This window comes from Bos taurus, chromosome 15 (assembly GCF_002263795.3).
Source record: "Bos taurus isolate L1 Dominette 01449 registration number 42190680 breed Hereford chromosome 15, ARS-UCD2.0, whole genome shotgun sequence".
Lineage (NCBI taxonomy): Eukaryota > Metazoa > Chordata > Mammalia > Artiodactyla > Bovidae > Bos > Bos taurus.
In genome coordinates, this window is record NC_037342.1 from 18,027,184 (window position 1) to 18,052,865 (window position 25,682).

The 25,682-nt window shown below is 38.4% G+C and overlaps 1 protein-coding gene across 3 annotated transcripts in view; it reads right to left on the bottom strand.

The window, feature by feature from the left end:
* Positions 1-25,682, bottom strand: part of C15H11orf65 (chromosome 15 C11orf65 homolog) — a 120,109-nt gene that overhangs the window by 13,048 nt on the left and 81,379 nt on the right. For all 3 annotated transcript variants that reach the window (XM_015474607.3, XM_059875076.1, XM_059875077.1), the window contains 4 exons: positions 21,216-21,269; positions 20,883-21,083; positions 19,060-19,190; positions 660-830 (listed from right to left, as the gene is read on the bottom strand). In XM_015474607.3, the coding sequence (XP_015330093.1) occupies positions 660-830; positions 19,060-19,190; positions 20,883-21,083; positions 21,216-21,269 (557 nt within the window). The remainder of the gene's footprint in view (positions 1-659; positions 831-19,059; positions 19,191-20,882; positions 21,084-21,215; positions 21,270-25,682) is intronic.

The window sequence follows — 25,682 nt, forward strand, 5'->3', positions numbered from 1 at the left end:
GAACTTCCTGATTGTTTTCCAAAATGGCTACACCATTGTACATTCCTACAAAGATATAAGGACTTCAATTTCTCCAAATTCTTGCTAATACTGATTACCATGTCTTTTTAATTATAGTTATAATTTTGATTTGCTTTGCCCTAATGGCTACATGAAGTATTTTTTAATTTCCATCACACAAAAAAATCCTAAAAATGTTTTTCAAGGGCCAAAATATGTCACTAAAAAATAACTTTTTTTTTTTTTAAGGTTTTTTTTTTTTTTTTTTTTTTAAACTTTACAATATTTTAATGTCCCACACAGGAAGATTAGGGAATACAGATTAAGGAAATTCTTTATATTATTAATTTCATGTTCTTGGCTTGGTTTCTGTATCCCAAAGTAAGAGTAAGACAGAGTTAAACTAAGGCATAAGAATAAAGTCTGATAATAAAGAACACCTAAATCTATTTTTCTTTTTTCTATTTTCAGATCATACCTTTTTATATTTCTCTCTCATTTCCTCTTCTTTTCTTTCTATACAGATAATAAATATGCAAGGGGTTTTTAAGAGTATGTTAGTGGCCCCCAAGATCCAAGTGAGAAATATTAGAAAAATATTGACTGCCCCGACACCTGATGTATGCCCTTGCTCCCCAAGAATAGCAACATATATTTACTCATCAAAGTTGAGTGTGTTTGTCCAGTTCAGCACTTCATCCACTTCCCATTCCATCACAGAATCTATTCCACCATCTTCAATAGTTCTTAATAGGCCTTTTGTTGCTGTTTGAATTAAACCTACAGTTTCATAATTTGTTGACTTAGCCTCCAGGTTTCCTGCGTAGTACCTACATATAGGAAAGGAAGAGTGATGTAAATCCTTTGAATTAGGTGACTGCAAGTGGATGCAATTAATATACATTATTGCTGTCAAACTATTTATATTGTAAACAAAGTTTTCATCCTATTTAATTTAAATACATTTAAGCCAAGTTGTATGTGATGGGATCATCTGGGAAAAAACAAAGCAGCTTAATCAACCACACTAACTAGAGAAGCCTCATTTCAAAATCACCTCTCAGTAAGTATAGAATTACAGAGTCAAAGGATCTTGGAGACCAAATAACTATCCCATTTGTTTCACAGGCAATGCAATAAACCCCGGAAGAGTAACTTTTACAAAGTTACATGGCTAATCTAAAAACTAAAACAAATTAAATATATGTAGTAAAACAAAAACAGACCCACAGATGTAGAGAACAAACTAGCAGGTTACCACTGGTGAGAGAGAAGGAGGAGGGAGTTCATACTACCATGTACAAAATAGATAAGCAACAAGGATAGATATATTGTACAGCACAAGAAAATATAGCCAGTGTTTTATAATAATATTAAGTGGAGTATAATCTTTAAAAATATTGAATCATTATGTTGTACACTTGAAACTAATACAGTATTGTAAATCAACTATACTTCAAAAAAAACCCCACTACTTCCTCCTATCTTTCTTGAGAGGTTTAGAAGTGTAAATCCCTGTAAAACATTTAGGACAATGACTAGCACATAGTAAGCATTCAATAAAAGAAAGCTTACATAATCCTGTGCCAAGAGATAAGACAATGACAAGACACGCCCCTGCACTCAGGAAGCTTCCACTTTGTCAGCCTTTAAATGGATAATAATTAATGAGAAAGAAAGAAAGTGAAGTCGCTCAGTCATGTCCAACTCTTTGCGGACCCCGTGGACGTAGCCTAGCAGGCTCCTCCATCCATGGGATTTTCCAGGCAAGAGTACTGGAATGGGTTGCCATTTCCTTCTCCAGGGGATCTTCCTGAACCAGGGGTTGAACCCAGATCTCCTGCACTGCAGGTAGATGATTTACATTCTGAACCACCAGGGAAGCCCCAATAATCCACAAGAACTAATGTATTTTATTTTATTTTTAAAGAACTAATGTATTTTATAGAAGCAGGAACATACCTCTTGATTTATATTGTTTAGTAAGAGTACAAGTTATAATAAACTATGATTTCACAATTTTTCTATAGGTCTTTGTTCAGTTATTCATTTAATATTCATTTAATATTGAGTGCCAACTGTTTGCAAAGCATCATGTACAGAGGTGAAATTCCTTCATAAAACTTGCAATCTTCTACTCTATCCTCTATTCCCTGAACAAATAGGCACGTATTTTAAATGAATGAATGAATGATGGTATCCACTGGCCCAGATTTATTAACTAATTCTCATGTCATAACAAAAATACATTTAGAAATTTAAAAATGCTGGAAGACTGGGGGTGAATGTATTTTTTATCAATTACTCCATGTTTTACCTTTCCACATATACAAACACTTAAGATCAGATCTGGAAACTTGGATAATATTCCTTTTTTAAAATATAATAGACAATTCAGATATCTATTTTTGCTCTCATACTTTGTTTTACAGAGAATTAAGAAATTTATTCCAATAATAAAATTCTGTTTTGAACTCTTTAAATATTAGTCACTATTAGGTGGGCTCTAACAATCATAAAAACAAGCTAGCCAGTACAAACAGAATTGCAAATATAATAGTGATCAGAAATAAAGACTGCTTTATAATAATCATAACTTGTTTTATAGGGTGGTGTTTTAAAAGAAAACAAAAAATATAAAATTTGACTTTATAAGTGGTATTGCAATATATTCCCTTAAAATGTCCTCCTTTCTAAACTAAAAAATTTCATGTTTAAATTTTTTAATTAAACTTTGTCTAAATATCATGATGGGAGAAGGCGATGGCACCCCACTCCAGTGCTCTTGCCTGGAGAATCCCATGGATGGAGGAGCCTGATAGGCTGCGGTCCATGGGGTCTCTAGGAGTCAGACACGACTGAGCGACTTCACTTTCACTTTTCTCTTTCATGCACTGGAGAAGGAAATGGCAACCCACTCCAGTGATCTTGCCTGGAGAGTCCCAGGGGCGGGGATCCTGGTGGGCTGCCATCTATGGGGTTGCACAGAGTCGGACACGACTGAAGCGACTTAGCAGCAGCAGCAGCAGCAGCAGGGATAAGGAATAGCATGTGGGATGTAAGTGATGCGAAGCCCCAAATAGGTTTCAGGTAAGGAAGTGATTTAATCAGTTTTAGAAATATCACCTCAAGATTTATATAGAGAGGAGCCCAGCGGGCTACAGTCCATGAGGTCGCAAAGAGTTGGACACAACTGAAGTAACTAAACAAATAAACAGAGGAGCTATTAGCGACAAAGGGACCAACTAGAAGGACTTGCCAGGTAGAGTAGAGTTGAGGATGATGAAATGCTCCAGTTGGCAGTGGGAGAAGTGCCAGATTCGGGAGATATTTTGGAAGCACAATTAATAAGACCTAACGATGGGTTACCTACAGGAGTTTATGAAAGGTAAGAAATGTAGGGCAACATCCGCATTTCTGGCTTGGATGACTAAGTAAATGATAGTGTCATAAACTGAGGCCGGGGGTACTACTGAAAAGAATCCCCTTTTATGATGGGAAACATAAGAAACTGAGCTTTGGACTTGTTGAATTTGAGATGGAAACGACCTTATAATTAGAAATACAGAGCTCAGTTATGGATGAGGACTGTTTTGAGAATAAATAAACAAAAAAAAGAATAAATAAAATAGGAAATTATTATTCATGTGTATTAGCTTATTACTAGATGGCTCCTAGCTGGTGCTATAGCTGACTGTCAGCAAGTCTTACTGCCATTCTGTCAAAGTCAGCTGTTTCTAGGTAATGATGAGTGTATTTTGTTGTTCTGAGCCCATGACCACAGTTCCTTGGCTGTACATGGGTCGCCTGGTTGTAGATTGTGTTGTATGGAATAAAATGATGATGGATAGGCATAACATAATGAATGGTATGGCTGACAGAGTGATGGAGCAGAGAAATAAAATATAATACATGTTATGTTTATAAATACATGAATGTTATACATGAATGTTTATCATTCTGAAGACAGAAGGGTTCCTCCTGTATTATGGGAAGGGCCCAGTATAATTAGCCCGCCACTGGGTAGCCAGCATATCCCATTATGGAGGGCAAAGCTATAACTTTTGCTATACAGTCAGCTGTGACTATAGAGCCAGAATGGCCATAGTGAAGAAAAGATTACTCCTTGGAAGGAAAGTTATGACCAACCTAGGTAGCATATTCAAAAGCAGAGACATTACTTTGCCAACAAAGGTTCATCTAGTCAAGGCTATGGTTCTTCCTGTGGTCATGTATGGATGTGAGAGTTGGACTGTGAAGAAGGCTGAACACTGAAGAACTGATGCTTTTGAACTGTGGTGTTGGACAAGACTCTTGAGAGTCCCTTGGACTGCAAGGAGATCCAACCAGTCCATTCTGAAGGAGATCAGCCCTGGGATTTCTTTGGAAGGAATGATGCTAAAGCTGAAACTCCAGTACTTTGGCCACCTCATGCGAAGAGTTGACTCATTGGTAAAGACTGATGCTGGGAGGGATTGGGGACAGGAGGAGAAGGGGACGACAGAGGATGAGATGGCTGGATGGCATCACTGACTCGATGGACGTGAGTCTGAGTGAACTCCGGGAGTTGGTGATGGACAGGGAGGCCTGGTGTGCTGCGATTTGTGGAGTCGCAAAGAGTCGGACACAACTGAGCGACTGATCTGATATGATCTGATCTGATGAGTCTAAGTATAGCTTCCATCCCTGTAGCCTGAACAATTTGAGCAGTCATTGAGTTGTTTCTGTTGTTCAGTCGCTAAGTTATGTCTGACTCTTTGCAACCCCACAAACAGCAGTATGCCAGATTTCCCTGTCCTTCACTATCTCCCAGAGTTTGATTAGACTCATGTCCATTGAGCAAATGATGCCATCCAACCATCTCATCCTCTTCTGCCCCCTTCTCCTCTTGTCCTCAATCTTTCCCAGCAACAATGTCTTTTCCAACGAGCTGGCTCTTTGCATTATCTGGCCAAGGCATTGGAGCTTCAGCATCAGTTCTTCCAATGAATATTCAGGATTGATTTCCTTTAGGATTGACTGGCTTGATCTCCTTGTAGTCCAAAGGACTCTCAAGAGTCTTCTCCAGCACCACAATTCAGAAGCATCAATTCTTTAGTGCTCAGCCTTCTTTAAGGTCCAACTGTCACATTCATATATGACTACTGGAAAAACCATAGTTTTGGCTATACTGACTTTGTTGGCAAAGTAATGTCTCTGCTTTTTAATATGCTGTCTAGGTTGGTCATAGCTTTTCTTCCAAAGAGCAAGCATTTTTAAATTTCATGGCTGCAGTCACCATCTGCCATGATTTTGGAGCACAAGAAAATAAAATCTGCCACTGTTTCCACTTTTTCCCATTTATTTACCATGAAGTGATGGGACCAGATGCCGTGATCTTAGTTTTTGAATGTTGAGTTTTAAGCCACCTTTTCATTCTCTTTCACTCTCATCAAGAGGCTGTTTAGTCCCTCTTTGCTTTCTGCCATTAGAGTGATATCATCAGCATATCTGAGATTGCTGATATTTCTCCTGGCAATCTTAATACAACTTGTGATTCATCCAGCCTGGCATTTCACATCATGTACTCTGCACAGAAGTTAAATAAGCAGAGTAACAATATACAGCTTTGACGTACATACTGCTTTTTCCATTTTTAATCGGTACATTGTTCCATGTCAGGTTCTAACTGCTATTTCTTGTTTTGCATACAGGTTTCTCAGGAGACAGGTAAGGTGGTCTGGTATTCCTAGCTCTTTTAAGAATTTTCCACTTTGTTGTGATCCATACAGTAAAAGGCTTTAGTGTAGTCAATGAAGCAGATGTTTTTCTGGAATTCCCTTGTTTTTTCTATAATCCAATAGATGTTGGCAATTTGCTCTCATTTCTCTGCCTTTTGTAAATCCAGCTAGTACACCTGGAAGTTCTTGGTTCATGTACTTCTAAAGCCTAGCTTGAAGGATTTTGAGCACTAGCTTGCTAGCATGTGAAATGAGCACAATTATGTGGTACTTTGAACATTCTTTGGCATTGCCTTTCTTTTGGAATGGAATGAAAACTGAACTTTTTCAGTCCTGAGGCCATTGTTGAGTTTTCCAAATTTGCTGGCATATTGAGTGTAGCACTTTAACAGCATCATGTTTTAGGATTTGAAATAGCTCAGCTGGAATTCCATCACCTCCACTAGTTTTGTTTGTAGTTCAGTTCAGTCGCTCAGTCGTGTCCGACTCTTTGCGACTCCATGAACCGCAGCACACCAGGCCTCAATGTCCATCACCAGCTCCTGGAGTCCACCCAAACCCATGCCTCATCTAGGCCCTTTGGAGGACAGTCACAAGGACATGAATATATTCAGTGCCCATTCTTAGCATCTGTCTCTGCAGACCTAATTAGACCTAATCACTGTTTTCCAACTTAATTATTTTCAAGGCCCCAATCAACTGAGAAACTTTTAGTTACTGCTCATAGTCAATAAGATTCTACCCCCTACTCATATATGAAGAGTAGCTTCATTCAGTTGTGCTCATTGGGTGAATATCCTTTGACCACTTTCTGGGCTAACTGAGGGATTGTAATCTAGTGGCTGTCTATTTTTGGATGTTCCTAACATCCTGTGCAGATTCATGGTGAATTAGACCAAATATACTCTCCCTCTGGTAACACGTCACAACTGACTCCCGGTGAAGCCAAAAGTATGGCGATGAAGAGGAGCCAATGTAGCATAAGTAGGTGTTGAAGAAGTCTGAGCCACCTACTTATATATCTTCCTTTGGGCTTCTGGACCTTTCAGACCCATTCTCATATATACTGGATCTACTTTATACTGAAATGATGCTGTATACTCTGTTTCACAGTTCAGTGGATTAGATAAAATCCACGTCGGTTCTTAAACATAGCATTTGGTATCCTACTGACAAGCTTCCAGTCTCTACTAGGGCCCAGTAGCTAGCCCAGAACAATTTTTCAAGTAGTTTTTGACAGAGAAAGGCACTACCTTACTCCTAAACCCTAGAAGTCTGTGCTATGATCCTCCCATTAGGATGCTTTAGAGACCCCACACAGTCTTTCACAGTCAGAGATATTTCCAACACTGTTGGGACTGCTGGGCTATGAAGCCCAAGGGGTAGGGCAGTTTGCCCCACATTATGAACCCGCTACTGTGTTCTTTCTTACACCATGTCTCACTGGTGCCTGCTAGCCTTATTAGTTATCTAGTATATGCATTGGAGCCGCATGCCCAAATGTGACATATTTTATCTCCCAAATCTAGAGAGTGTTTGTCTTCAAGGTGGATGGTGCAAGGTATAGCATCTTGTCTCTTACTTTAGAAAGGATATCCCAAAATGTCTGTGAGCTTCAGCTATGTGGCAGACCCTTAACTTTTGGCCAAGTTTATCTCCCACCCTGTAGTGTGTATTTGTCCTATTAAGTCATCCAGGACAGCGGTCCCCAGACTTTTTGGCACCACCTCAGCTCTTCCTCAGATGATCAGGCATTAGAGTTTCATAAGTAGTGTGCAACCTAGATCCCTTGCGTGTGCAGTTCACAGGAGGGTTCGTGCTCCTCTGAGAATTTAATGCTGCCACTGCTCTGACAGGAGCTCGCCCTCCACTCACCTCCTGCTGTGGGACCTGGTTCCTAACAGGCTGGGGACCACTGGCAATCTATGGTCCGGGGGGGGATGGGGACCCCTAATCTAGGGAGTTGTTAGTTTCTCCTAACCGTGGTCAATTAGTATAAGGTCACCAGTGTAAAGGACAGGCATGATGTTCTTTGAGCACTGAGGTAGCATGCTCCTGGGGATAAGAGCAAGAAAGCGCACAGAGCTCTGAGAGTAAGAGGTAAAGACACACTGTTCTTTCCATTTAAATGCAAACTCCTCTCTTTGCTTACTGATCGGGATGGGAAAGAACACACTTGCTAAGTCAACAGCAGCCTAACATATGCCAGGGACAGTGTTGATTTGTTCCATTAAAGAAACCACATCTGGAGGAAGCTTAGCTGCAATTTATGTCACTTCCACCACTTCAAAGTTCCATTATTCCCAGTGAACTACAGGAACCAATTCCAGGGGAGCTTTCCCCACTGTCACCCACACTCTATAAAGAAATGGCCACCACAAGTTCATTAAGAATTCTGCTGCTCCCCTCATTTCCTAATGATTTGATGAAAAGCATTTCCTCTGGGACCCCCTGGGTTGCAGCTAGTGGGTGGTTGAGCAGATTGCATATAAAAGGAACAAACATATGCTTTACCCAAGCCTCTTTTCGAAGTCCTTTTCTACAGAGTACTCGAGAAGTTCGGGCATTTTCTAACTGTAGAGCTTTGACTGAGTTCAGGCTTTGTTATGCCAATGTAAACACTATTTCTGGTTATTTTTTTTATGTGTTTGTTTGTTTTGGCTGCACCCTATGGTTTGTGGGATCTTAGTTCCCCAACCAAGGATCCAACCTGTGCCCCCTGAGGTTAAAGTGTGGAATCCTAACCACTGGACAGCCAGGGAATTTCCTGAACACCATTTCTGGATACTCAAGCCAACACATTAAATCGCTAATCTCAAGTGAGTGTGGTCATATCAATAAGTTCAGCCCAATCAACTCTTGAACACCATAGAATCCGCTTTCACACATCCTTCTGAGCTCCTGTCAACACAGATTGGTAAATCCTCAGAACTCTTTTGGTTAATAAATAAGTTAGCTCCTCTTGGAGTCGACCTTATACCTCTCTGTACTGTCCTGAGATATAAGTCTCATTGTGGGCTGGAGGCAATGAGGAATTGGTTCTGGGGGAATCCTAAGGAGAATCAGCACAAGTGTGTGAGGCAACTGAGCCAGGTACAGTCATTGAAAGGCCTTTATGCAGAAAAGGGCTTGTTCCCTCAAAACACGGAGGAAGAGTTTCCTTCACCAACAGGAGAGTTTGAAGGCTCAAGCTTCTCAAGCCTTATCTATGTCTGCCCAAATAAGAGGAGAGTTAAAAAGTTGGCTTAAAGCTCAACATTCAGAAAACTAAGATCATGGCATCTTAGTTTATTCCCATCACTTCATGGGAAATAGACAGGGAAACAGTGGAAACAGTGTCAGACTTTATTTTTCTGGGCTCCAAAATCACTGCAGATGGTGATTGCAGCCATGAAATTAAAAGACGCTTACTCCTTGGAAGGAAAGTTATGACCAACCTAGATAGCATATTCAAAAGCAGAGATGTTACTTTGCCAACAAAGGTCCGTCTAGTCAAGGCTATGGTTTTTCCAGTGGTCATGTATGGATGTGAGAGTTGGACTGTGAAGAAGGCTGAGTGCCAAAGAATTGATGCTTTTGAACTATGGTGTTGGAGAAGACTCTTGAGAGTCCCTTGGACTGCAGGGAGATCCAACCAGTCCATTCTAAAGGAGATCAGTCCTGGGTGTTCTTTAAAGGAATGATGCTAAAGCTGAAACTCCAATACTTTGGCCACCTCACATGAAGAGTTGACTCTTTGGAAAAGACTCTAATGCTGGGAGGGATTGGGGGCAGGAGGAGAAGGGGACGACAGAGGATGAGATGACTGGATGGCATCACTGACTCGATGGACATGAGTTGAATGAACTCTGGGAGTTGGTGATGGACAGGAAGGCCTGGCGTGCTGCAATTCATGGGATCACAGAGTCAGACACGGCTGAGCAACTGAACTAAACTGAATTGAGGTCTCATGGTCCCGCTTCTCCAATAATGCCCTTAGCTTAGTGCACAAGACCTGTTTAGTTTTTTCATTACATTGCAAGCACTGTTTGTGACCCTTTCAATCACACCTGGATTGCCTCCAGCTCACCCTGCAACCACAGGAGATGAAGGAGTACTCCATGGAGATCTTCTGATTGCCTGAACATGTTCTTTTAACATTTTTTACAGCTTATTGAGCATAAGTGATAAATAATAAATTGTGTTTAAGCTCTACAATTTGAAGAGTTTTGAAAAGTATGTACTTGTGAATCCATCACTATAATAAAAGAAATGAATATATCCATCACCCCCAAAGTTCTTGAAGTACTTGGTATCCTTCCTGCCCCCTTTCCCCAACTCTCATCTCCAGATAACTACTGATCTGCTTTGTGCCATTCTAGATTTGTTTGTATTTTCTATGCTGCTGCTGCTGCTAAGTTGCTCCAGTCGTGTCCAACTCTGTGCAACCCCATAGACGGAAGCCCACCAGGCTCCCCCATCCCTGGGATTCTCCAGGCAAGAACACTGGAGTGGGTTGCCATTTCCTTCTATAATTTGATATAAATGAAATCATTTATGTACTCTCTCTCAACTGATTGCTTTCATTCAGCATCACCATTTTGAAATTCATCCATGTTTTTATGTATTAATAGTTCATTCCTTGTACTGCCAAGTAGTATTCCTTTGTGTAGATACATCATAATTTGTTTATCCATTGACATTTGGGTTGATGGGTTGTTTCTGGTTTGGGGCTATTACAAATAAAGCTGCTATGAACTTGTATTACCATCTTTCTGTAGACATATGTTTTATTTCTAGTGGGTAAATAACTGAGTAGAATGGTTGGATGAAATGGTAGATGTGTGTTTAACTTGTAAAATTAAAAAAAACAACAACTGTCAAACTGTTATCCAAAGTAGGTGTACTAATTTGCATTTGTTCTGTATCCATGCCAAAAATTGCTAGGACAGAATATTTTAGCCATTCTAGTGGTTGTATAATGTTTTCTCACTACAGCTTTGGTTTGCACTTTCCTAATGACTAATGATGATTGTCATTAGTCACTTGTACTTACTTTCTATCTGCATATTCATTGGTAGTGTTCAGATCATTTGCCCATTTTAAAATTAGGTTGTCTTCTTATCACTAAATTTTGAGTTTTTTTTTACATATTCTAGTTACAAGACTTTTATCATGTACATATTTTGCAAATGTTCTCTTCCTGTCTGTGACTTGCATTCGTATTTTTGCAAAAATGTCTTTAGCAGAGCAAAAGCTTTTAACATTGATGAAATGCAATTTAACACTCTTTTCTAATTCATGCCTTCTATGTCCTACTTATGAAATCTTTGCTAGAACCATAGACACTAAGGTTTCCTTGTTTGCTTACTTTTGGATAAGTACTTACTTGGTGTTAACACTCACTTTTTAAGGTCTCATAAAGTGCTTTTTTTTTTTTTTTTCCAGAAAAATACATACTTTTCAGATTATTTTGCATTATAGATTATTATAAGATATTGAATATGTTCCCCTATGTTATACAGTAAATTCTTGTTACTTATCTATTTAATATATAATATTGGATGCTGGGGCTGAAACTCCAACACTTTGACCACCTCATGCAGAGTCGACTCATTGGAAAAGACCTTGATGCTGGGAAGGACTGGGGGCAGGAGGAGAAGGGGATGACAGAGGATGAGATGGCTGGATGGCATCACCGAACTCGATGCACATGAGTTTGGGTGAACTCTGGGAGTTGGTGATGGACAGGGAGGCCTGGCATGCTGTGATTCATAGGGTCGCAAAGAGTTGGATACGACTGAGCGACTGAACTGAACTGAATGTATCTATATGAATAGTTTGTATCTGTTAATCCCATTATCCTAAGTTATCCCTCCCCACATTTTCTCCTTTGGTAATTGTAAGATTGTTTTCTATGTCTGTGAGTCTGATTCTGTTTTGTATGTAGTTTTATTTGTATTATTATTAGATTCCACATATAAGTGATATCATGTAATATTTGTCTTTTCTTTATCTGACTTACTTCACTCAGTATGGTATTCTTCAGGTCTATCCATGTTGCTGCAAATAGCATTATTTTGTTCTTTCTTATGGCTAATATTCCATTATATATATATATATATATATATATATATATGTATACACATGTATATATACATATACCATACAAATCAGTGGCACAGTGGTAAAGAATCTGTCAGTGCAGGAGACGCAAGAGACATGGGTTTAATCCTTGGGTTGGGAAGATCCACTGGAGTAGGAAATGGCAACCCACTCCAGTATTCTTGCCTGAAAAATTCCATGGACAGAAGAGCCTGGCAGTCTACTGTCCATGGGGTCACAAAGTGTAGGACACAACTGAGGGACTGAGCCCACACACACACATATAAATGTATACCACATCTTCTTAAACCAATTATTTACTGATGGGGACTTGGGTTGCTTCCATGTCTTGGCTATTGTAAATAGTGGTGCTATGATCATTGGGGTACACGTATTCTTTCAAATTAGCATCTCTGTCTTTGCTGCATACATGGCCAGGAATTATGGGATTGCTGGATCATATGGTAGCTCTATTTTTAGTTTTTTAGGGAACCTTCTTACTGTTTACCATAGTAGCAGCACCAATTTACATTCCCACTAACAGTGTTAGGAGGATTCCCTTTTCAACACACTCTCTCCAGTATTGACTATTTGTAGACTTTTTGATGATTGCCATCCTGATATGTGTGAAATGATACCTCACTGTGGTTTTGATTTGCATTTCTCTAATATTTAGCAATGTTGAGCATATTTTCATGTGCCCATAGGCCCTCTGCATGGCTTTGGAGAAATGCCTATATAGATCTTCTCATTTTGTGATTGGATTGTTTGTTCTTTAGATATTGAGTTGTATGCACTATAGAGTTCATTCTTATATTTAGATCTATGACATTTTTCAAATTAAGTTACATATGATGAAATGGCTCCAGGTGGTACAGTAGTAAATAATCCACCTGCCAGGCAGGAGATGCAAGTTCGATCTCTTGGTAGGGAAGATCCCCTGGAGAAGGAAATGGCAACCCATTCCAGCATCCCATGGACAGAGGAAGCACTCCAGGCTTCCCTGTCCACCACCAACTCCCCAAGCTTGCTCAGACTCATGTCCATTGAGTTGGTGATGCCATCCAACCATCTCATCCACTGGCATCCCCTTCTCCTGCTTTCAATCTTTCCAAGCATCAGGGTCGTTTCCAATAAGTCAGTTCATTGTATCATGTGGCCACATTATTTGGAGCTTCAGCCTCAGCATCAGTCCTTCCAGTGAATATTCAGGGCTGATTTCCTTTAGGATGGACTGGTTGGATCTCCTTATAGTCCAAGGGGCTCTCAAGAGTCTTCTCCAACACCACAGTTCAAAAAGCATCAATTCTTCTGTGCTCAGGTTTCTTTACCTTCCAACTCTCAAATCCATATACGACTACTGGAAAAACCATAGTGTTGACTAGATGACCTTTGCTGGCAAAGCAGTGCTTCTTCTTTTTAATATGCTGTCTAGGTTGGTCATAGATTTTCTTCCAAGGAGCAAGCATCTTTTAATTTCATGGCTGCAGTCACCACCTGCAGTGATTTTGGAGCCCAAGAAAAATAAAGTCTGTCACTGTTCCCATTGTTTCCCCATCTATTTGCCATGAAGTGAGGAGACCAGATACCATGATCTTCGTTTTCTGAATGTTGAGTTTTAAGCCAGCTTTTTCACTCTCCTCTTTCACTTTCCTCAAGAGGCTCTTCAGTTTTTCTTAACTTTAAGCCACAAGGGTGGTATCATCTGCATATCTGAGGTCATTGATATTTCTCCCAGCAATCTTGATTCCAGCTAGTGCTTCATCCAGCCCAGTATTTCAAATTGCCAACATCCATTGGATCATAGAAAAAGCAAGAAAATTCCAGAAAAACATCTACTTCTGCTTCATTGACTATGCTAAAGCATTTGACTGTGTGGATCACAGTCAAACTGTGGAAAATCCTTAAAGAGTTGAGAATACCAGATCACCTTACCTGCCTCCTGAGAAACCTGTATGCATGTTAGGAAGCAAAAGTTAGAACTGGACATGGAACAACAGACTGGTTCCAAATTGGGAAAGGAGTACGTCAAGTCCATATATTGTCACTCTGCTTGTTTAAGTTATATGCAGAGTACATCATACGAAATGCCAGGCTGGATGAAGCATAAGTTGGAATCAAGACTGCCATGAGAAATATCACTAACCTCGGATGATCATGTCAATTGTAAATAAAGATTATTTTAGTTCTTCTTTTCCAATCTCAGTGTCTCTCCCACCACTTCACCCTGCCACCCTTATTGCACTAACGAGGACATCCAGTGCAATGTTGTGAAGAAGTAGTGAGTGCAGACATCTTTGTTTCTGATCTTAGAGAGAAAGCATTCAGCCACTCACCATTAAGTATCATGTTGGCTGCAGGCTTTTCATAGATGATCTTCATCAAGTTGAGGAGGCTCTCATCTATTCTTAATTTGCCAAGAATTTTAATTACAAATGTTAGCTAGACTTTTGTAAATACTTTTTCTGCATCTTTTTGAGATCATCATATCCAGTTTTCTTTTTTAGTCTGCAAATTTGGTGAATTGCATTGATTGATTTCCAAATGTCAAACCAATCTTGTATTCCAAGGATAAACTCCATTTGTTTATAATATTACTTATTATCATGTTCATGAGAGAATATTGGTTGTTATTTTTTGTAGTTTATCCCCCTCATAAACCTTGAGTAGTTTTTTATCAGATAACACTAGTCTCATAGAAAATGATATAAATTTTCCTGTAAGTACTTCTTTAGCTGCATTCCCCCAGTTTTAGTATGTTGTCTTTTCATTTTTTGTTAAACCAAAAATATTTTCAAGTTTCTTTTGTGACTTCTTTGACTTATGGATTATTTGAAGATATGCTGTTTAATATCCAAGTATCTGGAGGTTTTCCAGATCAAGAAATGTTTCTGTTATTTTACTCTGTTTTAAATAATTTTTAATTTCATCATGATTAGAAAACTTCCTTTGTATGATTTTAATTCTTTTAAATTTGTAGGTATTTATTTCATGGCCCAGATATGGTGTATTTTGGTGAAGGCTTTTCATGTGCACTTGAAAAGAATTTGTTTTCTTTGGTTGAGTTCAGTGCTCTATAAATGCCAATTATGTCAAGTTGGTTGGTCGTGTTACTCCAACCTTCTATGCTGCTGCTGCTAAGTCGCTTCAGTAGTGTCCGACTCTGTGCAACCCCAGAGACGGCAGCCCACCAGGCTTCCCCGTCCCTGGGATTCTCCAGGCAAGAACACTGGAGTGGGTTGCAATTTCCTTCTCCAATGCATGAAAGTGAAAAGTGAAAATGAAGTCGCTCAGTCGTGTCCTACTCTTAGCGACCCCAGGGACTGCAGCCTACCAGGCTCCTCCGTCCATGGGATTTACTGTCCACTTTAGGCAGACTTTCTCTGGTTGTGGCCAGCAGGGGCTACTCTTTGTTGCAGTGTGTGGGCTTCTCATTGCTGTGGCTTTGCTTGTTGTGGAGCACAGGTTCTGGGTACACAGGCTTCAGTAGTTGCAGCTCACAGGCTCAACAGTTGTGACCTGCATGCTCTAGAACGCAGACTCAGTAGTTATGGCACATGGGCTTAGTTGCACCATGGCATGTGGAATCTTTCTGGACGAGGGATTGAACTTGTGTCTCTTGCATTGGTAGGCATTTCTTATCCACTACACCACCAGGGAAGTCCAGTAATTATGTAATGTTTGATGAAGTTTTTCAATATAAGAGAAAAGGAGTATAATTGTGGAATCAGATACTTAAGTATAACTTGATTGGCAACATCAATATTAGCTCATTACTTTGCAGTATAAAAATGTTCAGTTCAGTTCAGTTCAGTCGCTCAGTCGTGTCCGACTCTTTGAGACCCCATGAACCACAGCACGCCAGGCCTCCCTGTCCATCACCAACTCCCGGAGTTCACTCAAACTCACATCCATCAAGTCAGTGATGCCATCCAGCCATCTCATCCTCTGTCGTCCCCTTTTCCTCCTGCCCCCAATCCCTCCCAGCATCAGAGTCTTTTCCAATGAGTCAACTCTTTGCGTGAGGTGGCCAAAGTACTGGAGTTTCAGCTTTAGCATCATTCCTTCCAAAGAACACCCAGGGCTGATCTCCTTCAGAATGGACTGGTTGGATCTCCTTGCAGTCCAAGGGACTCTCAAGAGTCTTCTCCAACACCACAGTTCAAAAGCATCAATTCCTCGGTGCTCAGCTTTCTTCACAGTCCAACTCTCGCATCCATACATGACCACTGGAAAAACCATAGCCTTGACTAGATGGACCTTTGTTGGCAAAGTAATGTCTCTGCTTTTGAATATGCTATCTAGGTTGGTCATAACTTTCCTTCCAAGGAGTAAGCGTCTTTTAATTTCATGGCTGCAGTCACCATCTGCAGTGATTTTGGAGCCCAAAAAGATAAAATCTGACACTGTTTCCACTGGTTCCCCATCTATTTCCCATGAAGTGATGGGACCAGATGCCATGATCTTTGTTTTCTGAATGTTGAGCTTTAAGCCAACTTTTTCACTCTTCTCTTTCACTTTCATCAAGAGGCTTTTTAGTTCCTCTTCACTTTCTGCCATAAGGGTGGTGTCATCTGCATATCTGAGGTTATTGATATTTCTCCTGGCAATCTTGATTCCAGCTTGTGCTTCTTCCAGCCCAATGTTTCTCATGATGTACTCTGCATATAAGTTAAACAAGCAGGGTGACAATATACAGCCTTGACGTACTCCTGTTCCTATTTGGAACCAGTCTGTTGTTCCATGTCCAGTTCTAACTGTTGCTTCTTGACCTGCATTCTCAAGAGGCAGGTCAGGTGGTCTGGTATTTCCATCTCTTTCAGAATTTTCCACAGTTTATTGTGATCCACACAGTCAAAGGCTTTGGCATAGTCAATAAAGCAGAAATAGATGTCTTTCTGGAACTCTCTTGCTTTTTCCATGATCCAGCAGATGTTGGCAGTTTGATCTCTGGTTCCTCTGCCTTTTCTAAAACCAGCTTGAACATCAGGAAGTTCACAGTTCACATATTGCTGAAGCCTGGCTTGGAGAATTTTGAGCATTACTTTTACTAACATGTGAGATGAGTGCAATTGAACGGTAGTTTAAGCATTCTTTGGCATTGCCCTTTGGGGTTGGAATGAAAACTGACCTTTTCCAGTCCTGTGGCCACTGCTGAGTTTTCCAAATTTGCTGACATATTGAGTGCAGCACTTTCACAGCATCATCTTTCAGGATTTGAAATAGCTCAACTGGGATGCCATCACCTCCACTGCCTTTGTTTGTAGTGATGCTTTCTAAGGCCCACTTGACTTCACATTCCAGGATGTCTGGCTCTAGGTGAGTGATCACACCATCATGATCATCTTGGTCGTGAAGATTTTTTTTGTACAGTTCTTCTGTGTATTCTTGCCATCTCTTCTTAATATCTTCTGCTTCTGTTAGGTCCATACCATTTCTGTCCTTTATCGAGCCCATCTTTGCATGAAATGTTCCCTTGGTATCTCTAATTTTTTTGAAAAGATCTCTAGTCTTTCCCATTCTGTTGTTTTCCTCTATTTCTTTGCATTGATCGCTGAGGATGGCTTTCTTATCTCTCCTTGTTATTCTTTGGAACTCTGCATTCAGATGCTTATATCTTTCCCTTTCTCCTTTGCTTTTTGCTTCTCTTCTTTTCACAGCTATTCGTAAGGCCTCCCCAGACAGCCATTTTGCTTTTTTGCATTTCTTTTCCATGGAGATGGTCTTGATCCCTGTCTCCTGTACAATGTCATGAACCTCAGTCCATACATAGTTCATCAGGCACTCTATCTATCAGATCTAGTTGCTTAAATCTATTTCTCACCTTCACTGTATAATCATAAGGGATTTGATTTAGGTCATACCTGAATGGTCTAGTGGTTTTCCCTACTTTCTTCAATGTTAGTCTGAATAAAAATGTAATATCTATCATTTAAAAAATTGTGGTATGACCAACATAAAATTTATCATCTTAACTATTTATCTTGACTGTTTTCAAGTGTGTAGTTCAGTAGTTAGTTAATTACTTTTTAAAGAGGTTTAAGTAGTAAGAAGAAAATTCTGTACATTTACTTAACACAGTTACCATTTTAGTGTTCTTCATTCCTGTATGTATCTAGATTTTTACTTAGAATCACTTTTCTTCTTCAGCTTTTATCTATCTGAAAAGTTTTCCTACCTTTTAATTTTTTAAAATTAATTAATTTATTTTATTTGAAGGCTAGTTACTTTACAATATTGTAGTGGTTTTTGCCCTACATTTGACATGAATCAGCCATGGGTGTTTTGCTGAGTTGACTGATATTATTTTTTCTTCTCAGGGGTCTGTTTTCCTGCTTCTTTGAATGTGTGGCAATTGATTACTACATGGTAGACATTGTTAATTTATATGATTCTGAGTACCGAAATTTTTTTTTTATTCCTTTAAATATCTTGGGAGTTTGTTCTTGTATGTATGTGGTGTGTGCTCAGTTGCTCAGTCATGTTTGACTCTCTGCATCTCCCCGGACTGTAGCCCACCAAGCTCCTCTGTCTGTGGGATGTCCCAGGCAAGAATACTGGAGTGGGTTGCCATTCCCTTTTCCACTGTTCTTATATACTGTCAAGTAAACTTGGATATGATTTGATTCCTTTGAGACTTGCTTTTAATATTTGTTAGATAGGTCCAGAATGCCTTTTAGTGTAATCCTTACATGTCAGTTTCTTTAGGGGACAAAAAAAGGTTGAGAATGGTATAGAGTAAGTCTAGAAGATACGGAAGTCACTTCAGTCGTGTCCAACTATTTGTGACCCCAAGGACTCTAGTCTGCCAGGCTCTTCCGTCCAAGGATTTTCTGGAAGAATACTAGAGTGGGTTGCCATTTGCTTCTCCAGGGGATCTTCCTAACCCAGGGACTGAACCTGGTTCTCCCTCATTGCAGGCAGACTCTTTACCATCTGAGCCACCAGGGAATGCCTATGCCTGGCGAATAGGTCATATTAATCTCACATATGAAAGTAAATGCTGATTTTCATCTCATGTGGCAAAGACTGTGATTTCCTTGAGGTCAAAGAGAATTTGTCTTTTTCCACTTATATCTTAGATATTAACAGTCTCTAGCAAGCATTTATTAAATATTTGCTTTCATTGTATTTTTTAAAAATAACTGTAACCTTTCATCTTATTTTTAAAATAACATGTGATTATTTTTACTAGTGATAGCAATTTTTGAAAATATATACTTCTTTAATAATTCTAAGTATTTCATCAACCTACATTTGCTGCATCCATTGTATTTTTCTAATTTTTCTTTTCTTTTCCATATCTTGCCTTCTCTTCAGTTTGGAGAAATGGAATTCACTTTCCTTTTTGTCTCCCATCATCACATTTTCAGTAGGCCTCCAAAACTATTGAGAAATAAAAAATGAATACACAAAATATTAAATTACTGATTGTGAGGTTATCTGACTATAAACAAGAACTTCTGTGTGTTCAGTAGGAATATACCAAGGTAGAAATAGAGGAGAGGATAGACCCTTTTAAGATATTTCTAATTAAGTGAATAGCACATTGAGCCTTAAGAGACACATGCCATAGAAAAACTAAAGAGAATTAGTGTACTGAGGTAGTATTTAATAAGTATTTGTTGAATGAATAAGTGAATAGATATATTCTAGGAGTGTTTTAGTTTCTCATAAGAACAGAGCTGACCAGTAGGTGCTACTGACTTTTGAAGACTCTAATCCTCAGTACTTTGGCCACCTGATGGGAAGAGCCAACTCACTGGAAAAGAAAAGACCCTGATGCTGGGAAAGATTGAGGGCAAGAGGAGAAGAGAATGACAGAGGATGAGATGGTCAGGTGGCATCACTGACTCAATGGACATGAGTTTGAGCAAACTCAGGGAGACAGTGAAGGACAGGGAAGCCTAGTGTGCTGCAGTTCATGGGGTCACAAAGAGTCAGACACAACTTAGCAACTGAACAGTAACAACAAATCCTCAAGGAATATGGGCACCCTCCAAGAATACAGAAGTCTCACCATTGTATCTTAAGACTTCGTGATTTCCCCATATGATGCTTATACTAGCTGGTTGCTTGTTTTCTTATTTCCAGTTCATTCCTCCTCCCTCACCACATACACATTAAATAACAAAGAGGAGAGTTTATCCCCCACAACACTCTGAATTTGCCTATTAAAGCACTGTACTGAAATATCCTGTTTACTTGACTCTCTCCTTAATTAAAAGGCAAACTACTTCAGTGGAGGAATATTTTTATTTACCATTGCTTATTAAGCATCTAGTAAAATGCCATATATCTGACTGGTATGCAACAAACTTTGTTGACTGAATGAATTCACACTTTGATCATTTTTCATACTTAGTATATCCAATATACCACATTCTACAATTTGTATATCAGAGATTGAGGGATTTGAATGAAGATACTTGAGCCATATAAACAAACATCCAGAACTATACAACCAGATAATGTTAACTTTTAAAATATAAGTTAACAAATATCCTTGGATAAAAAATATTTCCACAAAAAGGAGATTAAACAAACATGTCTATAGAAAAATTCTCAAATCATATATATGCATTAGAAACCATGTATATTTTAAATCATTCTGTTTAGTTCATATAAATACATGTTATATTTTTCAACACCATGAAAACCCAAGTGATTTCCCACTAGGGTCTGCTGTTACAAGCTCTGTACAAAAAATGGGATATTACTCTCAAGAACACCCACTTCTTGTCCAGGGATTAATTACAGTCAGTAACATCTTCAGATTTGCTTTATTATAAAGATGGGTAATTGCTGAGTGCCAGAGAGTATCTAAAGATGGTCTAGACTCAAAGCTGATTATTAAAAGCAGAAGTAGATGTTAAAAAAAAAAAAGATATATTAAAAAAAAAGATATATTGCTGAATCTTGAAGTATACTAGTTGCCCCAGAGTAGTTAAGCAAATTTTATCAGTTAAATTAGTAGAATTTATTATTTTTTAAAAAATCTGAAAATTAACTTTCAGAAAGACAGATAGGTTTCTAAGCATATAACATAAAAAATTATTAATATTTATCTGTTCTTACTGTCTCACAAACAGGCCTCCAGCCATTGTTCTCTATACGACGATACCAGCCACTGTAATCCTCTTCCTGAAGATCATCACTTTTAATATGAGATCTATGTTTTGCTGGAAGTTTTGTGTAGTCTCTAGGGCTATTAGCACACAGATCTTCAATATGTCTGTGAGTGAAAATTTTATAGTATATTTCAGGTGGAAATTTAACCTGTAGATGGAAAAGTTAAAAGAACCATATCGATTTAATTAGGAAAATGGTCTATGTTTTTTAAAATTACATCTTTTAAATTTTATATAAATGTGCTTTAATACTACTAAATAAGAATGTATTCATACTTACACCACCTAATCTGAATCGTACATTAATACCAGCAGCAGCATCTAGAAGTTCTGCCTATAAAAAAAAATTAGTTTTCAACATTCTATATATATCAGTTCATAATTTCTCTATTATATTAAATAGCTACTGAATATTGATTACTTATGAAATAGATGAAGTGAATAAACCTCAAATAGTTAATTTTAAATTAGAAAGTATCCTGAAGTCAGGTAGGTTGATTCCTCCAGTTCCATTCTTCTTTCTCAAGATCGCTTGTCATTACTATTCAACATAGTTTTGGAAGTTTTGGCCACAGCAATCAGAGCAGAAAAAGAAATCAAAGGAATCCAAATTGGAAAAGAAGAAGTAAAACTCTCACTATTTGCAGATGACATGATCCTCTACATAGAAAACCCTAAAGAGTCCACCAGAAAATTACTAGAAATAATCAATGACTACAGTAAAGTTGCAGGATATAAAATCAACACACAGAAATCCCTTGCATTCCTATACACTAATAATGAGAAAACAGAAAGAGAAATTAAGGAAACAATTCCATTCACCATTGCAACGGAAAGAATAAAATACTTAGGAATATATCTACCTAAAGAAACTAAAGACCTATATATAGAAAACTATAAAACACTGGTGAAAGAAATCAAAGAGGACACTAATAGATGGAGAAATATACCATGTTCATGGATTGGAAGAATCAATATAGTGAAAATGAGTATACTACCCAAAGCAATTTATAGATTCAACGCAATCCCTATCAAGCTACCAACAGTATTCTTCACAGAGCTAGAACAAATAATTTCACAATTTGTATGGAAATACAAAAAACCTCGAAACTAGTACAGCCACTATGGAGAACAGTGTGGAGATTCCTTAAAAAACTGGAAATAGAACTGCCTTATGATCCAGCAACCCCACTGCTGGGCATACACACTGAGGAAACCAGAAGGGAAAGAGACACGTGTACCCCAATGTTCATCGCAGCACTGTTTATAATAGCCAAGACATGGAAGCAACCTAGATGTCCATCAGCAGATGAATGGATAAGCAAGCTGTGGTACATATACACAATGGAGTATTACTCAGCCATTAAAAAGAATACATTTGAATCAGTTCTAATGAGGTGGATGAAACTGGAGCCTATTATACAGAGTGAAGTAAGCCAGAAGGAAAAACATAAATACAGTATTCTAACGCATATATATGGAATTTAGAAAGATGGTAACAGTAACCCTGTGTATGTGACAGCAAAAGAGACACTGATGTATAGAACAGTCTTATGGACTCTGTGGGAGAGGGAGAGGGTGGGAAGATTTGGGAGAATGACATTGTAACATGTAAAATATCATGTAAGAAACGAGTTGCCAGTCCAGGTTCGATCCACGATACTGGATGCTTGGGGCTGGTGCACTGGGACGACCCAGAGGGATGGTATGGGGAGGGAGGAGGGAGGAGGGTTCAGGATGGGGAACACATGTATACCTGTGGTGGATTCATTTTGATATTTGTCAAAACTAATACAATTATGTAAAGTTTAAAAATAAAATAAAATTTAAAAAAAAAAAAAAAAAGAAAGAAAGTATCCGAATTTATTTTTTTATAGATACTCAATAAGTAAAACAATTTACATGATAACTGGGAAAATGATACCAAATTATGTTTCCTTTCTATGTAATGTAAAAGTTTAAGTGCCAGGTGATTTATAGTCATAAAATGGATGAGTTTTTTTTTACACGCCTCAAATATATTTTCATATTAAATATTATCTTCTAGGTTGGGAAGATCCGCTGGAGAAGGAAAAGGCTACCATTCCAGTATTCTGGCCTGGAGAATTCCATGGACGGTACAGGCCATGGGGTCACAAAGAGTCAGACTCAATTGAGCGACTTTCACTTTCACTCTAGGTAGATTCAGAGAAAAAAATGTGACTAGTGAATCTGAGTTTAATACCAGCTGACCTTTCCTAGCTAGCTTTTGATTTTAAATCAAAAATCCATGTTTAAATTTTGTAAGAATTGTATATAATTGGTCTTCTAAAATTTAGTGCCCCACATCAAATGGAAAATAGAGAAAAAAAATCTTGGTCCCCAACCTGTCTCCTGATTATATTAAGTTAGATGAGAAAACAGATGTTATCTTAAATTGTTCAACCTGAAATACAACATTAGTTTTGCATAATTTTCTAACTAAAAAATTAAATACATGCACACACACATGTTCCCTGATTTATGACTGGTTTGACTTACAATTTTTCATCTTTATGATGGGTGTAAAAGTGATACACATGCAGTAGAAACCATACTACTAATTTTGAATTTTGATCTTTTTCCAGGTTAGTGATACACTGTATGATACTCACTCTGTCCTGTGATGCTGGACAGCAGCAGTGAGAGAGATAGAGTATACGAAATACTAATATCAGAAATGAAAGACGGGCCATTACTACTGATTCCATGGACACTAAAAGGATAATGAACAAATATGAACAACTTTATGCCTCAAAATTTGATAACCTAAACTAAATGGATTGATTCCTTGAAAGACACAACCTATCAAAACTCACATAAGGAGAAATAGACAATCTGAATAGATCAATATCTATTAAAGATATTGAATCAATAATTAACCTTTCAAAGTAGAAAACACCATGCCTATATGAGTTCATGGGTGAATTCAACCAAAAATTTAAGGAAGACAGGGTAGTGGAAATCACCAAGCTGAACAGAGAAAACAGAAAAAAAATTTAAATAAGGATAGCTTAGGAGACCTCTGGGACAACATGAAGCATACTCACATTTGCATTATAGGGATCCCAGAAGGAGATGAAGGAGAGAAATTGGCAGAGAATTTATTTAAAGAAGTAATAGGTAAAAAATTTCCCTAACCTGGGGAAAGAAACAGACATCAAGTTTCAGGAAGCATGGACAGTCCAAAATAAGATAAACTCTAAGAGGTCCACTACAAGACACATTTTAATTAAAATAGCAAAAATTAAGGATAAAAGGGAACCTTAAAAGCAGAAAGGGAAAAATAACTAGTTACATGAAAGGAATTGCCCATAAAACTACCAGCTGACTGTTCAGCAGAAACTCTGTAGGCCAGAAGGGTGTGGCACAATGTATTCAAAGTGATAAAAGGAAAAAATCTATAACCAAGATTACTCCACCTGGCAATGCTATCATTCAAATTTGAAGTAGATACAGAGGTTTACAGGCAAGCAAAAGCTAAAGGGGTTTGGCATCACGAAACCAACTTTACAATAAACGTTAGAAAGACTCCTCTAAGGAAAAACTAGAAACATAAAAACTATGAAAGAAATATAAAAATTATGAAAGGAAAAATCTAATTCTTAAAGACAAACACATAGTAAAGGTAGTAGATCAACTACTACTAGGTAGTAGGGAGGATAAAAGACAAAAGTGGCAAAATATCTAAATTAACAATAAGGAGTTAAGGGATGTTAAAAAAAAAAAAAAAAGCTGTAAAATATATCAAAAACATTAAACATAAGGGAGTAACAAGTACAAATTCAGGGTTGTTAAAATGCTTTCAAACTTAAGAGATCTTTAAATTTATGTGTGTGTGTGTGTGTGTGCGTGTGTAGACACACATGCACATCTCATGGTAATCACAAGCCAAAAACTTATAATAGATACACAAACAAAAAAGGAGAAAGGAACCCAAAATAACATAAAGATAGCCATTAAATCACAAGGGATTAGAGCAAAAGAAGAAAGGAACAAAAAAGAACTATAAAAACAATCAGAAAATAATTAACGAATGGTAATAACAACATGCTGCTGCTGCTGCTAAGTCGCTTCAGTCGTGTCCGACTCTGTGCGACCCCAGAGACGGCAGCCCACCAGGCTCCCCCGTCCCTGGGATTCTCCAGGCAAGAACACTGGAGTGGGTTGCCATTCCCTTCTCCAATGCATGAAAGGGAAAAGTGAAAGTGAAGTCACTCAGTCGTGTCCAACTCTTCACGACCCCATGGTCTGCAGCCTACCAGGCTCCTCTGTCCATGGGATTTTCCAGGCAAGAGTACTGGAGTGGGGTGCCATTGCCTTCTCCAATTAACAACATACTTATGAGTAATTACTTTAAATGCAAATAGACTAAATGCTTCAATCAAAAGACATAGGATGGCAGATACAAAATGGATACAAAACAGGACTCTACAATAGATCTACTTAAGATCTAGAGACACATCCAGACTGAAAGAGAGGGGATGGAAAAAGGTATTCTGTGCAATGGAAATCAAAAGAAAGTCAGGTAGGAATACTTGTATCAGACTCAGTTCAGTTCAGTTCAGTCGCTCAGTCGTGTCCGACTCTTTACTAAATAGACCTTAAAACAAAGACTGCATCAAGAGACAAAGAAGGACAATGCATAAGGATAAAAAGGATCCATCCAAAAAGAATATAAAACAATTTTAAATATAAATGCACTCAAAACAGGAACACCTAAGTATAT